The following is a 12,069-nucleotide window of genomic DNA, read 5'->3' on the forward strand; positions in this document are numbered from 1 at the left end:
AGATCACCTGGGGTGGGTAATGGGGACACGCAGGCTGGAGTGGGCCCCACCGACAGGCCACAGACCACAGGGAGGCCGCCATCTTGGAACTGCTGCTTGAGTCAGGCAACCACGTTGCCATGGCAACTACACGTGTGGGGCGCCTGGCCAGAGCCCTCTTTAATTCAGTATTATGCGTAGGGGAAGGCAGACCAGCTGCTGTGGCAACTATAACAGAGAGGACCCAAAGGCCAGGCTGTGGGGTAGCCATGATGGAATGGGGGCGCCAGGGCTCGCGGGGGGTGGTGGCCCCAGGGAGCCAGACGTGATGCCACGGAGCCCACGCTTCTGCCGGGCGGCCATGTGAAATTGGTGACGATGGCAAGACTGCTCATGACCCGGTTGTTGGCTCTTAAGTGGCCGATCTTTGTGAACTTTAATAATTCATCTGTCTGGCCCGAAGTAGGATACTTAGATCTCTGGCCTTTGGGGACTTCAGAGCGCGCTGGAGGAATCAGAGTCCCCAGCGTCACGGGGCCTGTGGGTCCGGTCTGGCTTCCATGGCCCGAGGCTGCGCACAGGAGAGTGTCTCAGAGGCCTTGCCTGCAGACGTAGCTGTGGGGTGGGGTGGGTGGGGGCCTTTGGACTCCCCGGGAAGGCAGGGGTTGCCCGTGGGGAGAGGAAGAGGCCTGGGGGGTTCCTGCAGCCCCAACTTCAAGGACAGGCGCTCCTCGCCCCCCCAGGCCTGACAGGGAACTGGGCATCCTGCCCGGCTGACCCCACCCCTTGGAGGCCCAGGCATTCCCTCCCCAGGTCTCACTGTGGAGAGAGGCCGGAAGTGGGCAGGGGGCGGGGATGCCCACGGAGGGAAGGACAGCCACCTTAGCTAGGAGCCAAGGCCGTGTCTCAGCGCCTGCTGTCCCTGACGCACAGACTTCGTGCCCTCTCGGGAATCGGGAGTCTGGGCGCTTGGTCACTTCCCTCCCAGACGCAAGCATTGAGGCCCCAGCCACCTCCTCGCCCCACTCAGGAATCTGACCCATTCTCCTCCCTCCTGGCAGCCCCGCCCCTCCCTCTCACCTCCTCCCCCTGGGTCAGATCCTCTTCATCCCCTTCATCTTCCTCGCCCTCCTGGCCCCACGTGTCCGCGGCGCGCTCCCGCGTGGAAGGCACGGCTCCCTGGGCCGAGCGGACGCGCAGGCGGTAGAGCAGCCGCACCCACTGGCCGAACTGGCTGTGGCGGGTCGTGTGCGGACCCTGCAGCTGCAGGTAGAAGGCGCGGCCGTTGTGAAACTTGACCTTGAGCTGACAGTGCCTTTCGTTGTAGACGAAGAGCTGGACGAACTGCAAGGGGAACAGACTGGGCGGGTGTAAGGGGCGACCTCAGGTCCCGACCCTCCCCGACGCCATATAGCCCGGGCGCCCTCAGAGTCGGGGCCCATCGCCGCCCCTTTCTCTGCCCGGTAGGAGTCCTTTTTCATTTCTCTGCCTCTCGAATCTCATCCATCCCCCAATTTCCACCACAAAGCACACTTGTGTCTGCGGCCGGTCCTCTATCCTAAACCCCAGGCTTGAACAGACAGCCGCCTACTTGACACCAAGTTCCATTCGGATGTTGGATCGTCATCGGACACAGAAACTGTCCCGCAACCGAATTCCTGACCTTATCCCCACCCCTCGGGCCTCCCAGTTTTAACGACATCCTCCCACTTGCTGGGTCAGAAACATGGGGCGCCTCCTGACCCGGCGCCCTCGCTCACACCCTCATGCAGTCCTGCCACCGAATCCTAATGGCTCTTCCGTTAAAATGTGTCCACAATCCGGCCACTTCTAACTCCCTCCGACGCCTCCCGCCGGGTCCAGCCACCGTCATTTCGCGCCCCGGCCCCATCTCCGGTCCGTTCCGCACGCGGCCGCCAGAGGGCGCCGGTCACCCCCTGAATCGGCTCAGGTCGCTCCCTTGGCTCAGAGTAAAGGCCGAGTCCTCACCTTGAGCGGGACGCCCTGCAGGGTCTGCCCCCTTGGCTCCCTCTCCCCCTCACCTCCCGCCTACTTCCTTGGCTCCCTCTGCTGCGGCCACACTGGCCTCCTCGCTGTTCCGTAAACCTGCCAGGCTTGATCCTACTTCAGGGCCTTTGGACAGGCTGTTCCCTCTGCCTGAGATCTTTCTCCAGCCATCCCCGCGGCTTGGCCCCTTCGTTTCTCTCAGGGAAGTTTGCTTACAAGCTTTGGCCCATTTGCAACCATGTCCACCCTTGCAGATCTCCCCGTGGTCCCCTGCCTGATGTCTCCACAGACCTTTTACCCCATTGGACAAACTGCCATTTATTCTGTCTGCCTGCCCAGCGTTAGGAGGTGAGCTTGAGGGCAGAGAATTTTGTCTGCTTTCGTCACTGCTGCTTCCCGAGTACCCAGACTGGCACATAGTAGGCACATCATGGATACTTGATGAGTATTTGGATAAATTACTCAGGACCCCGGCCTGATTCAAAGTCCAACAAGGCAGAGAAGGAAACAATCCAGAGAGGGTAGGTAACTTGGCTTAGGTCACACAGCAGGATCTGAACCCTAGTCATCGGTGTCCTTCACCACAGTTAGGGAGCCACATATGCTCCCTCTGGCCCAGCAAGTCTACCTCTAGGAATAGATCTTAAAGTCACCCTCACACCTGTGCACATGATGTCCCCTGCCTGCCACCCCAAGACACTAGACACCTCAGTGGGGGACTCCATCTATTATGTTCCCAAATGGAAGAATAGCAGCTGACTTTGACATAGAGCTTACTCTGTGCCAGGCGCTGTTCCAAGCACTTTTACTCAGTTTACCCACCAGCAGCCCTGGAGGTGGGCTGTCCCCTTATCCCCATGTTCCAGATGAGGAACCTGAGGCCCAGAGAGGTAGGGAACTTGGCCAAAGCCAGTGAAGAGGTGAAGCCAGGATTTGAACCTAGGTCATCCAGGGGCAGTTCTTTGTTCAAGGATGTTTCCTACATTGCAACAGCAAGAGTGGTGTCCCAGGGGTCAGTCAGTTCAATAGTGTATGTCCACAAAAGGACCTGGTGGCCACACGCATGTCAGTATGAAATGAATATTGACATCATGTTGAGGGAGAGAGCAGAGGGCAAGGCAGCATACAGCACGTGCCTGCAACTCTTAAAGGGCCAACACACACTGGATGCCCATGAGAAGAGGCCCAGAGGAACTCTGGCTGTAAGCTGGTTAGCAGGGAGGGGCCGGAGTGAGTCTTGAGGCTGAGTTTGCACAGCAAGCTCAATGTTTTTACTTCGATGGTATGTTTATTTGGGGGCAGTGGTAAAGGAGATTATATGAGGGCCAAAGCCCTCCCTCAGCACCATCCTTAGCGTCCTTACAACTGCAGATCTGGACTCAGGGAGCAGTGAGATCAATTGGTGAGATAATTAGCACTAAAAAGGAAAGGAATATTGTAGAAAACTGTCCAGTGCAGCATAAGACATCTGAATACTGTTTTGGGAGATATTTAAACTCATGGGGGGGGGGGGAATAAAGGCCGTAAGTAGCCTATAGTTAGTTCAGGTCAGAATCAGAGTCTGCCACCAAGTGAATTACAAAGAAGTCAAAGCCTCTGGCAGAATACTTTTGTGATTATGTTATACCCATAGAAGGGTTTTGATATTTGCAGCTGGAGTCAGATGCAGGAGCCTAGGATGGGAGAAAAGTATATTTTGTGTTTGTGTGTGTTTTATACCTTGGAGTGGATCTGCATTACCTTTTTTATTAAAGATTTTATTTATTTATTTTTCGAGGGAGGGGGAGGGAGAAAGAGAGGGAGAGAAAGATTGCTGTGGGAGACAAACATCTATCTGTTGCCTCTTGTGCACCCCCAATCAGGGACCTGGCCCACAACCCAGGGATGTGCCCTGACTGGGAATCGAACCAGTGACCTCTGGGTTTGCAGGATGATGCCCAACCCACTGAACCACACCAGTCAGGGAGGATCTGCATTTTTTTTTCCCCATGAATAAAACAAAGACCCAAAGGGGCACAACAGTTTGAGCATTATGAGGTCAGCAATCATGAGGAGCCTGAGGTTCTGATCCCAGCTGACCCCTGACCCCGTGAGATCCTGGACAATAGGCTCCCCTCTCTGGGCCCCAGTTTATCTCTTTGGAGGATGGGGGTAAGGGGCCTCACCATGTAAGAATATGATGTCAGAGATGAGCTGTTGTGAGCAGCCTGGGGTGCTTGGCATGTAGCAGGTGCTGCAGGTCATTCTCTTAACCCCTGCCAGGGTGTGGCTGAGGACTGTCCCCCCTCATGTCTATCTATCCCTGACTTTGTGCCCCTGTGGACTGCCCTGTCCTCATTTTCCCGGATGGCCGACAGCCCAGAGAGGGCTGGTAGCCGTGCAAGGCTTCTGGCCCTGGGGGGCATCTAGGTGAGAGGAGGTGCTGCTGGGGGGCTGGGAGGCCCTGAGCTGGGTAAGGAGGAGGTTTAGGTGGGGCTGGGGGCAGTCACCTGGCGAGCTGCAGGTGTCCGTTCTCCTTGGCAGGGCCTGCCAGCAGCAACAGGTCTGGGAGTTCCAGGGCTGGACTGGAGGCTGCCACTCCCATGGTTACCTTGTTGGCAACTTCTCCTAACCGGGTCACCTGGGGCAGGGTGGGGGGGCGGAGAAGGGTTAGAAGCTGGATAGATGAAGGGAGCAGAATTGCGGAGGGATCAGAGTCAAGAATCTTGGTAGGATTAAGGGTTATAACCCTTAGTGGGAGTCAGATACCTTGAGGTCAAAGGTCAAGAGTCACACAGTTGTTAAGTCAGGGGCAGTGAAGCAGGGGAATCAGAGGCCACGTTTCATACAGAAGCTAAGGTCTGCAGGTATGGGGAAAGGCGTCAGTCAGGAATTCCAGGAGACAGACATTATGGGGGAGTTGTCAGAAGCAGGGGGTGCAGGGTTTGCCAGTCAGGAGGGCGGGACTCAGGCATCCGTTCAGGGAGTCCTCGGGCTCCACACCTGCACGAAGTTGCTCTCAAAGATGGGTAAGTCTCGTAGCTGGTCGAACTCGCCGCGCAGAAGGTGGCGTTGGAGACGTCCAGGCCGGCCCGCGGGACAGGCTGAAACAAGTTCGGGGGTCTATTCCAGGAGGCTGGGTCGGGCACCCCCGGCTGGCAGGGCCCAGGCAGCCCGGAGCTGAGAGCAGGGGTCTTTGGGCTACCGGTCTCCACTTCGCAGACCCCATCCCTCACTGGTCCAACCCCTCCAGGCCTGGCTCCGCCATCCACCTGGTCCTACCACACCAGCTCCACTGAGGGCCGGCTTAGGCTCGTGTCCCCGCTTCATCGCAACGCTCCGCTCCTTCGGGGGAACCGAGGGAGAAGCCGAGGGAGCAAATCGCCGGGCGGGGCCGCGGATTCTGTAACTTCAGAATGCGGCGGACCAGGAGATTCCCGGCAATGTGCCGTCACCCGCGAAGCTCTGGCCACCCTGCTGAGGCTAGACCCCCGGAAGCAGGCAGGCAGTAGTGCGCAGACGCACGGAGCCGGCGCAGGCGCATCCCGGAGTGCTCCGCGGCTCCCGGCTCTCGCGCGCTGGCTGGTGGGAAGGGGCCAAAATGGCGGCGGCCGGCGCCGAGGCTACTCGGCTGTTCCTGCTCTTGCTGATGGCGGCTGCAGCCCCCAGCCGGGCGCGGGGCAGTGGTTGCCGGTCCGGGGCCGCTGTGCGAGGGGTGAGTACTCATTGATTCGGCACAGGGGCGAAGCCGGCGGAAGTCGTGAGTCTCGGGCTTTGAGGCCGGTTAAGGAGGGAACGGGGCCGAGTAGGGCGGAGAGGGAAGCGAGGTGAAAGAACCGTGGGAAGCGAGTCTTCAGTCCTGCACCTGCAGAGGCCGCATACTGGGAGAAACAAGGGGGAAGCTTGTGATTTTGGAACCTGGACGTTCGTTGCGGTGAAAACAGAGCTCCGCTCTAAGGAGAAGATTGGGACCAGACTGTCCTGTCAACGTTCTAATGGAGGGGGGGGGTGCGTCATGAATATGCATGAGGAGGTGTGGCCCGGGTGGAATCCTGGCCAGTCAGACGTCGGGCAACTAAAATGAAACGAGCGGGGACGGAGGGGATGGCGAGCGATTGGAGAGGAGTTCCGCCAGCTGAGACTGAATATGCATGAGGAGGGCGGGGTCTTGCTATGAGGGATTAACGTCTGGGAACGAGGCCATGTGGAGAAAAGGAGGGCGAGCATCCTTGTGTGCGTTTGATAAGAGGAGGAACTTGGGGTGCCGTCGTGGCTATTGGGGCAGTTAAGGTGAAAATGAAGCTACTTGGATTTTATTAGCTTGGAAAGGAAGCTAGGGTGCCCTTTAACTCAGGAATATTGATGATACTGGGCGTGCACAGGACCATGAGAGAGTTGCCTTGGAAACCAGCTTACTGCTTGTCTGCAGGCTCCGGCTTCCTGAGGACCGCCAACATCCTGAATTTTCGTGAAATGGGAGATTCGGGGTGGGCTTGTGGGCGAGCGTCGGCGTTTGGATATGAATATGAAAATAAGGCTCTTCTCTCAGCCTGCCGGTCTGTCTGTCCCGGGGTCAAGGGGTCCTGCCCTGCTGAGGGCTCTGTTGGTCCTGACTTGGGGTCCCCTCTGTCATCTGCAGGCGGGGGCGGAGGGTCGAGAGGCCGAGGGCTGTGGCACCGTCGGGCTGCTGCTGGAGCACTCATTTGAGATCGGTGAGTTGAGCGATGTCTTCGCCTGAACACGTCCCCAGCGCCCCGTTTGGAACTCCAGTTTGCGAGCTGTGCAGTGTGAGACCATCCCTTTCCTAGCAGCTTCGCCCCTGGGGAGGTGGGGGCGGGGCGGGCCCCAGAGAACAGAAACTCTGCCTTTAACTCTTACACACCTGTAAAGTAATACCTCAGGGCCGACTCTGCTGACCTGCCCCCCATGCCCTGCACTGCTGGTTGGATGCTCCGTGTGTGTTAACGCCAACATTCTCACGACAGTCATGCAAGGTAGCAGGTGTTAGGGAGCTCAGCCTCAATTGCCAGAGCACAGGTGTCAGCGTGGCCCCGGTGTTGATAACCCAGTCTGGGGCCCCAGACTCCGGGGGCACTTGTTACAAACACTGAAGCTGGGGCCCTCTGCAGACCGTCTGGGCCAGCCCCTGGCATCTGTCTGAGAAACCGTGCTGATGGCCACACGCCCGGCAGTGGGGAGCGCTTGGGCTCTGTAGCCCCTGTATTTCGCAGCTGGGAAGACTGAGGCTCAGAGAGGTTCCGTGAATGTCCCTGGGTTGCCTGGCAAAGCAGAAGCAGGGCTTAGGAGCTGTGGGGTTCAGACATCTGCCCTGGTCTGCTCTGTGTGGATGTGGTGGGGTGTCCCTACTTCGCACGTGGGGACATGGGGGCTGATCACTGAGGGTTGAAGGGTGCTGTGGTGGGGTGCTCACTGAGCCCAGGCTCCCCACAGATGACAGCACCCACTTCCGGAAGCGGGGCTCCATACTCTGGAACCAGCAGGACAACACCTTGTCCCTGTCACAGCGGCAGCTCAACGAGGAGGAGCGGGGCCGACTCCGGGTGAGGAGGGGACCTGGGGCTTGGCCTTAGGGTGTCACATACATGCCTCAGGGCCTTTGCTTGTGCCGTCCCCCTACCCAGAACACCCTCTCCTCTGCTGGTTTTCACACAACCAGCTCCTCTTACCTCCCAGATTCAGCCAAGGTGATTCACAGTTGGGTAGGATGAGGTTTGCTTTTGAGGAGAAAGAGTCCCACAGTAGTCGTGGTGGGACAGGAGACCGTTGCTTCTCCCCAGCCCTCCTTCACAGCCTCCCCAAGGCTGGGCTCCTCCCAGGCTGGCGCAGTCCTCCCTGAGGATGGTGCGGGGAGTTGCTGGGGCTCCAGGAGGGCTCCAGGCGGCAGGACAGATGAGGGCAAGAAGGAGGGGCTGAAGGAACAGCCATATTTTAGGGAGATCTGGGGAAAGTCGCCATAATCCACTTCCACTCCATCCCTTTGGCCAGCTGTAGCGGCCAGGGTCCTGGCATCACCACCGGCAGAGCCGCCCTGGTGGGAAGAGGCCTGGTCATCCTCAGTGTAGCCGGGCTGGGCAGGACTGGGGCAGGGCCTCCCTGGCTGTGGACCACCGCGGGTCTAGGCTTGGCAGGGTCCGGGCCTCATCCCTCTCACCGCCGCCTCCTCTTCCTGCCCTGCAGGACGTGGCAGCCATGAACGGCCTGTACCGTGTCCGGGTCCCGCGGCGGCCTGGGGCCCCTGATGGCCCCGAAGTTGGAAGCTATGTCTCCTCCTTCGTCCCCGCGGTGAGTCAGTGACGAGGACCGGCCCCTGTCCTCCCTCCTCCCACCTGTCCCAGCCTGGCTTCCACCATTCATGGCCCAGTGTTTATGGACGGGAGCAGTGGGGTGGGGCTTGGACAGGACCTTGTCCTTGAAGGTCTCCCCAGCTACGTCCATGTGGTGGGGCCTCGGCCGGGGCAGCTCAGGCCGTCATGGGCCTGGGTGAGGCTGCAGGCAGCTGTGGGGGCTTTGAAAGTTGCTTCTGGGGCTGTGGGAGGGACAGGAGTCCCCGGAGTCCCCGTGAGGGCAAGGCCTAGGCAACAGCCCCTGCTCCCCCCTCTCCTGACCCTCCCCACCTTAGTGCTCCCTGGTGGAGTCGCACCTCTCGGATCAGCTGACACTGCACGTGGACGTGGCCGGCAACGTGGTGGGCGTGTCGGTGGTGACGCACCCCGGGGGCTGCCGGGGCCACGAGGTGGAGGACGTGGACCTGGAGCTGTTCAACACGTCTGTGCAGCTGCAGCCGCCGGTCACGGCCCCAGGGTGAGGGTGCAGGGGGCGGGCGTGGCCGTTCCCCTGCCTTTGCTGGCACTCTCGGTGCTGACTTGGGTCCCCTGTCCTGTCCCCTCCCACGCCCCAGCCCAGAGACCGCCGCCTTCATTGAGCGCTTGGAGATGGAGCAGGCCCAGAAGGCCAAGAACCCGCAGGAGCAGAAGTCCTTTTTTGCCAAATATGTGAGTGGGGTCCCGCCGGCCCCCCTTCCCGACGAGCCCCACTGCGCTCCGAGTGCCCCTGCCCTGCTCAGCCTCCGGCCTCCTGCCCGGGGGCCCTGCTGCTGTCCTCTGGGGCCTCTGCAGGTCCCCACAACGCCTGGGCCGAGCCGTGAGGGCTGAGCCCCTGTGCGCTCACAGCACTCGTCACGGGGACTCCCGTCGCAGCGAGCGGCCGGCCCAGGGCGGGTGCGGCGGGGAACCGGGTGCCGGGCTGGGGCAGACGCGGCAGGGACAGCGTCAGCCCTGATGGGGCCTGTTGGCAGAAGTGCCCGGGGAGGGCGGGGGCAGCGCTCGGAGGGGGCTGGGACCAGTGTCCCGTTGGGGGCACAGAGCCTGAGCGGGGCGTGGGCCCGGCTGTGAGGCTGGCGTTGGGGGGCAGTAGAGGTTTCAAACGAGCAGTGAGGTTTGCAGAGGAGGGGCCGGTGGGGTCCTCCGCAGGCCCAGGAGGCCAGTCCGGAGCTGCGGAGGGGCCAGGCCTGTGCGGCCGGAGAAGCTGAGGCCCGGGGCCCTGGGACCTGGGGGCGCTGGGGCTGGAGGAGGCTGTCCCCGCTGAGGCAGGGCTGGGGCCTGGGTGGGAGGGCGCTGTGCCCGCCCGTGGGGCCTCCCCTCAGGGTAGCCCCACATGGCCGAGTGGCGAGGAAACTGCCTGCCCTGGCCGCGCCCCGCCCCGCCCCCGCGGGCCCCCAGGCCGCACGGCCCTGACCGCGCTCCCTCCCTCCCCAGTGGCACCTCATCCTGGGGGGGGCCGTGTTGCTCACAGCCCTGCGTCCTGCCGCCCCTGGGCCCGTGCCGTCGCCGCAGGAGGCCTGAGTGAGGACCGAGCCCCCTCCTGCCTCTGCCCTCCCTGCACCCCAGCCCCCCCCACCCGTAGTGACGTAGGGGACCTGGGCCCCTCTCCTCACGCCAGCCCCCACCTTCCCCGCCCTGGGGGAAGCGCTTCTGGTGCTCACCTCCCTCCTCTGTTTCTCTGCGTCTGTCCGTCTGTGTCGTCCTGCCCTCCTGTCCGGCCCGCAGTGGATGTACATCATTCCTGTCGTCCTGTTCCTCATGATGTCAGGAGCGCCGGATGCCGGGGGCCAAGGCGGCGGCGGCGGCGGGGCTGGCGGCGGGGGCAGTGGCCGGTGAGGGGCCCGGGGCCGTCACCGCCCGTCCTCTTCGACCCCGGGGACTTCTGCCTGCCGAGTGCCGTGTCCTCGGCCACCCCACGAAGGATTCGCGGGCCTCGGTGTTCCTGCCAGGGGAGGGGCGATTGGGTTCCCAGCCCTGTGGCACTCTGCCTGACCACGTGACCCCACGGCTCCATGGTGGCCCACAGGCTGGGGCCCCAGCTCCTGGGCCCTCTGACCTCAGGCCCGACACCCCCAGCAGCCCCAGCCCTGTAGTCTGGGAGCAGGCCACTGCTCTCCGGCCCCCTACCTTTGTTCCTGCCCTGCCTTCCCTGCGGGGCTCGCAGTGGAGGCTCCGCCCCCCCATAGCCCTGCCCGGGGCCCTGGCCTGCCCTTTCTCTGCCCAGGATGCCACACTCTCCACAGGCTCCTGGGCTTGAGGAAATGATGTTCAAAATGAGTCCAAAGTAAACTAGCAGCATATGTAGTGGAGGGCAGGGCCCCGGGGTGTCAGTAGAGTCCCACCCCACCTGGGCTGTCTTCCCTGGGATGCTGGCACTAGGTGACAGTGGCTGGGCCTTCGCTATTTATCCCCCACATTTGTCTATTTAAAAACATTGATGAGAATGTACTGAAATACATAGTTTGAAGAGTTACAGCTTCCAGCAGCCAAGGGCACCCGTTAGGCCTGGCTCAAGGAGGTCTTGACATACAGCTAGATGTGCGCAGGCGTTACTGAACTTTGACGTTTACGTGATGAATTTCTCAGAAACCCCAGACCATGGCCGTGTAACGCCCCTCTGTGTCATGTGGCAGTTTATTAAACTGTTCCCCGAACACTTACCACTTGGCTCGCTTCCTGCTTTGCGTGGTTATAAACAGGCCTACCCTGAGCGTTGTTGGCCAGCCTCTGTTTGGTGTGAGTTTGAGTTACTTCCTGGGGACACGTGGCTGGACGTCGGGTCACCGTGGCAGCGTAGAAGCGCTTTTATGAGCAGGTGATGCGTGAAGTGGGGTGGTGGGAAGTTGTTCCCCTTGTCACTTTTATGTCTATTTTCCTCCTGGAGAGTGTGTTTGTAGCACAAACACACGGTCGCTGTTAATGTCCCCACTCTGTAACACAAACGTCGAGACTCCTGCATGCTGTCTGGCACTGGCTTCGCTCCTGCAGTTCTCCTTGCCGGTGCCCAGAGGGGCCCGGTCCTCTGCTCCCCCAGGAAGCCACCCCTGAGCTCCGTCAGCCAGGTGCAGCTAAGCTAAAACCCGAATCTAGAACGGCTGGGCTGAAGGGTCTTCGCAAACTGGTTCCATGTTGCTAAGTTGCCCCCACAGGGCAAACTCCAGTCCCCGTTTCCCCACAGCCTCGCCCACAGGCTGGGCATCTCTCAAGGGTGAGGTGGAGCCCTGGCTGGTGTGGCTCAGTGGATTGAGCGCCAGGCCTGCAAACCCAAAGGTCCACAGTTCGATTCCTGGTCAGGGCACAGGCCTGGGTTGTGGGCTGTGTTCCCAGCTGGGGGCGTGCAAGAGACAGCAGATGGATCTTTTCCTCCCTCCCTTTCTCCCTCCTTTCCCCTCTCTAAAAATAAATAAAACTAAAATTTTTATTAAATAAAAGGACGAGGTGAAGCCTGGCTGCAGTGTTCTGAAAACTGTTCTTCACTTTTGCTCAATGGTAGCGTTTACGTTTTTTAATCCTCCTGTGAGTCGTCTGACTATGATGAGACCTCAACGTTCCCCGTTTTCTGATGCCCTTGGACTTGGTCAGCTGTGGCCGTTCCCTTAACCGTATCTCCTCCCTCTGCAGGCAGCCCTGCAGAGGCTCTGAGCGTCCCCCAGGGACCCGCCTTGCCCTTGCCCTGTGACAAATGGCCTGAGAGTCCCAAAGGGCCTCACTGATTTATGGTTCCTCGGTGTGTATTGTGTTACACACCTGTCAGCATTGAGCA

At 60.5% G+C, this 12,069-nt stretch overlaps 2 protein-coding genes across 3 annotated transcripts; one reads left to right on the forward strand and one right to left on the reverse strand.

The window, feature by feature from the left end:
* Nucleotides 1-9: 9 nt before the first annotated feature.
* GARIN5A (golgi associated RAB2 interactor 5A) lies at nucleotides 10-5,834 on the reverse strand. The gene is made up of 5 exons (XM_090258995.1): nucleotides 5,238-5,834; nucleotides 4,969-5,069; nucleotides 4,476-4,606; nucleotides 1,060-1,339; nucleotides 10-594 (listed from the first exon to the last, which is right to left on the reverse strand). Exons 1-5 carry the CDS (start codon nucleotides 5,293-5,295, stop codon nucleotides 475-477), a joined length of 690 nt encoding a protein of 229 aa, XP_090115121.1. The 5' UTR covers nucleotides 5,296-5,834; the 3' UTR covers nucleotides 10-474.
* Nucleotides 5,526-10,320, forward strand: EMC10 (ER membrane protein complex subunit 10). Of its 2 annotated transcripts, XM_090258993.1 has the most exons (8): nucleotides 5,526-5,680; nucleotides 6,605-6,677; nucleotides 7,417-7,526; nucleotides 8,164-8,268; nucleotides 8,606-8,787; nucleotides 8,885-8,978; nucleotides 9,741-9,827; nucleotides 10,032-10,094. In XM_090258993.1, the coding sequence occupies exons 1-7, from the start codon at nucleotides 5,567-5,569 to the stop codon at nucleotides 9,825-9,827; spliced, it is 765 nt and encodes a 254-aa protein (XP_090115119.1). In that variant the 5' UTR covers nucleotides 5,526-5,566; the 3' UTR covers nucleotides 10,032-10,094. The 2 variants fall into 2 exon arrangements, with proteins under 2 accessions (XP_090115119.1, XP_090115120.1); XM_090258994.1 differs by lacking the exon at nucleotides 9,741-9,827 and having other exon boundaries at nucleotides 5,527-5,680; nucleotides 10,032-10,320.
* The last annotated feature ends 1,749 nt before the right edge of the window (nucleotides 10,321-12,069 follow it).

Source organism: Furipterus horrens, unplaced genomic scaffold (genome assembly GCF_987537825.1).
Source record: "Furipterus horrens unplaced genomic scaffold, mFurHor1.1.pri manual_scaffold_13, whole genome shotgun sequence".
NCBI lineage: Eukaryota > Metazoa > Chordata > Mammalia > Chiroptera > Furipteridae > Furipterus > Furipterus horrens.

Excerpts from the sequence above, each read along its gene's own strand:
- GARIN5A (XM_090258995.1), bottom strand. The coding sequence starts at position 5,295 with ATGAAGCGGGGACACGAGCCTAAGCCGGCCCTCAGTGGAGCTGGTGTG. Across the intron at positions 5,070-5,237 it reads AGCTGGTGTGGTAGGACCAG|CCTGTCCCGCGGGCCGGCCT; the intron begins GTGGATGGCGGA and ends AACTTGTTTCAG. Across the intron at positions 1,340-4,475 it reads GGACACCTGCAGCTCGCCAG|TCTGTTCCCCTTGCAGTTCG; the intron begins GTGACTGCCCCC and ends ACACCCGCCCAG.
- EMC10 (XM_090258994.1), top strand. The coding sequence starts at position 5,567 with ATGGCGGCGGCCGGCGCCGAGGCTACTCGGCTGTTCCTGCTCTTGCTG. Across the intron at positions 8,269-8,605 it reads TCTCCTCCTTCGTCCCCGCG|TGCTCCCTGGTGGAGTCGCA; the intron begins GTGAGTCAGTGA and ends TCCCCACCTTAG. Across the intron at positions 8,788-8,884 it reads CCGCCGGTCACGGCCCCAGG|CCCAGAGACCGCCGCCTTCA; the intron begins GTGAGGGTGCAG and ends CCCACGCCCCAG.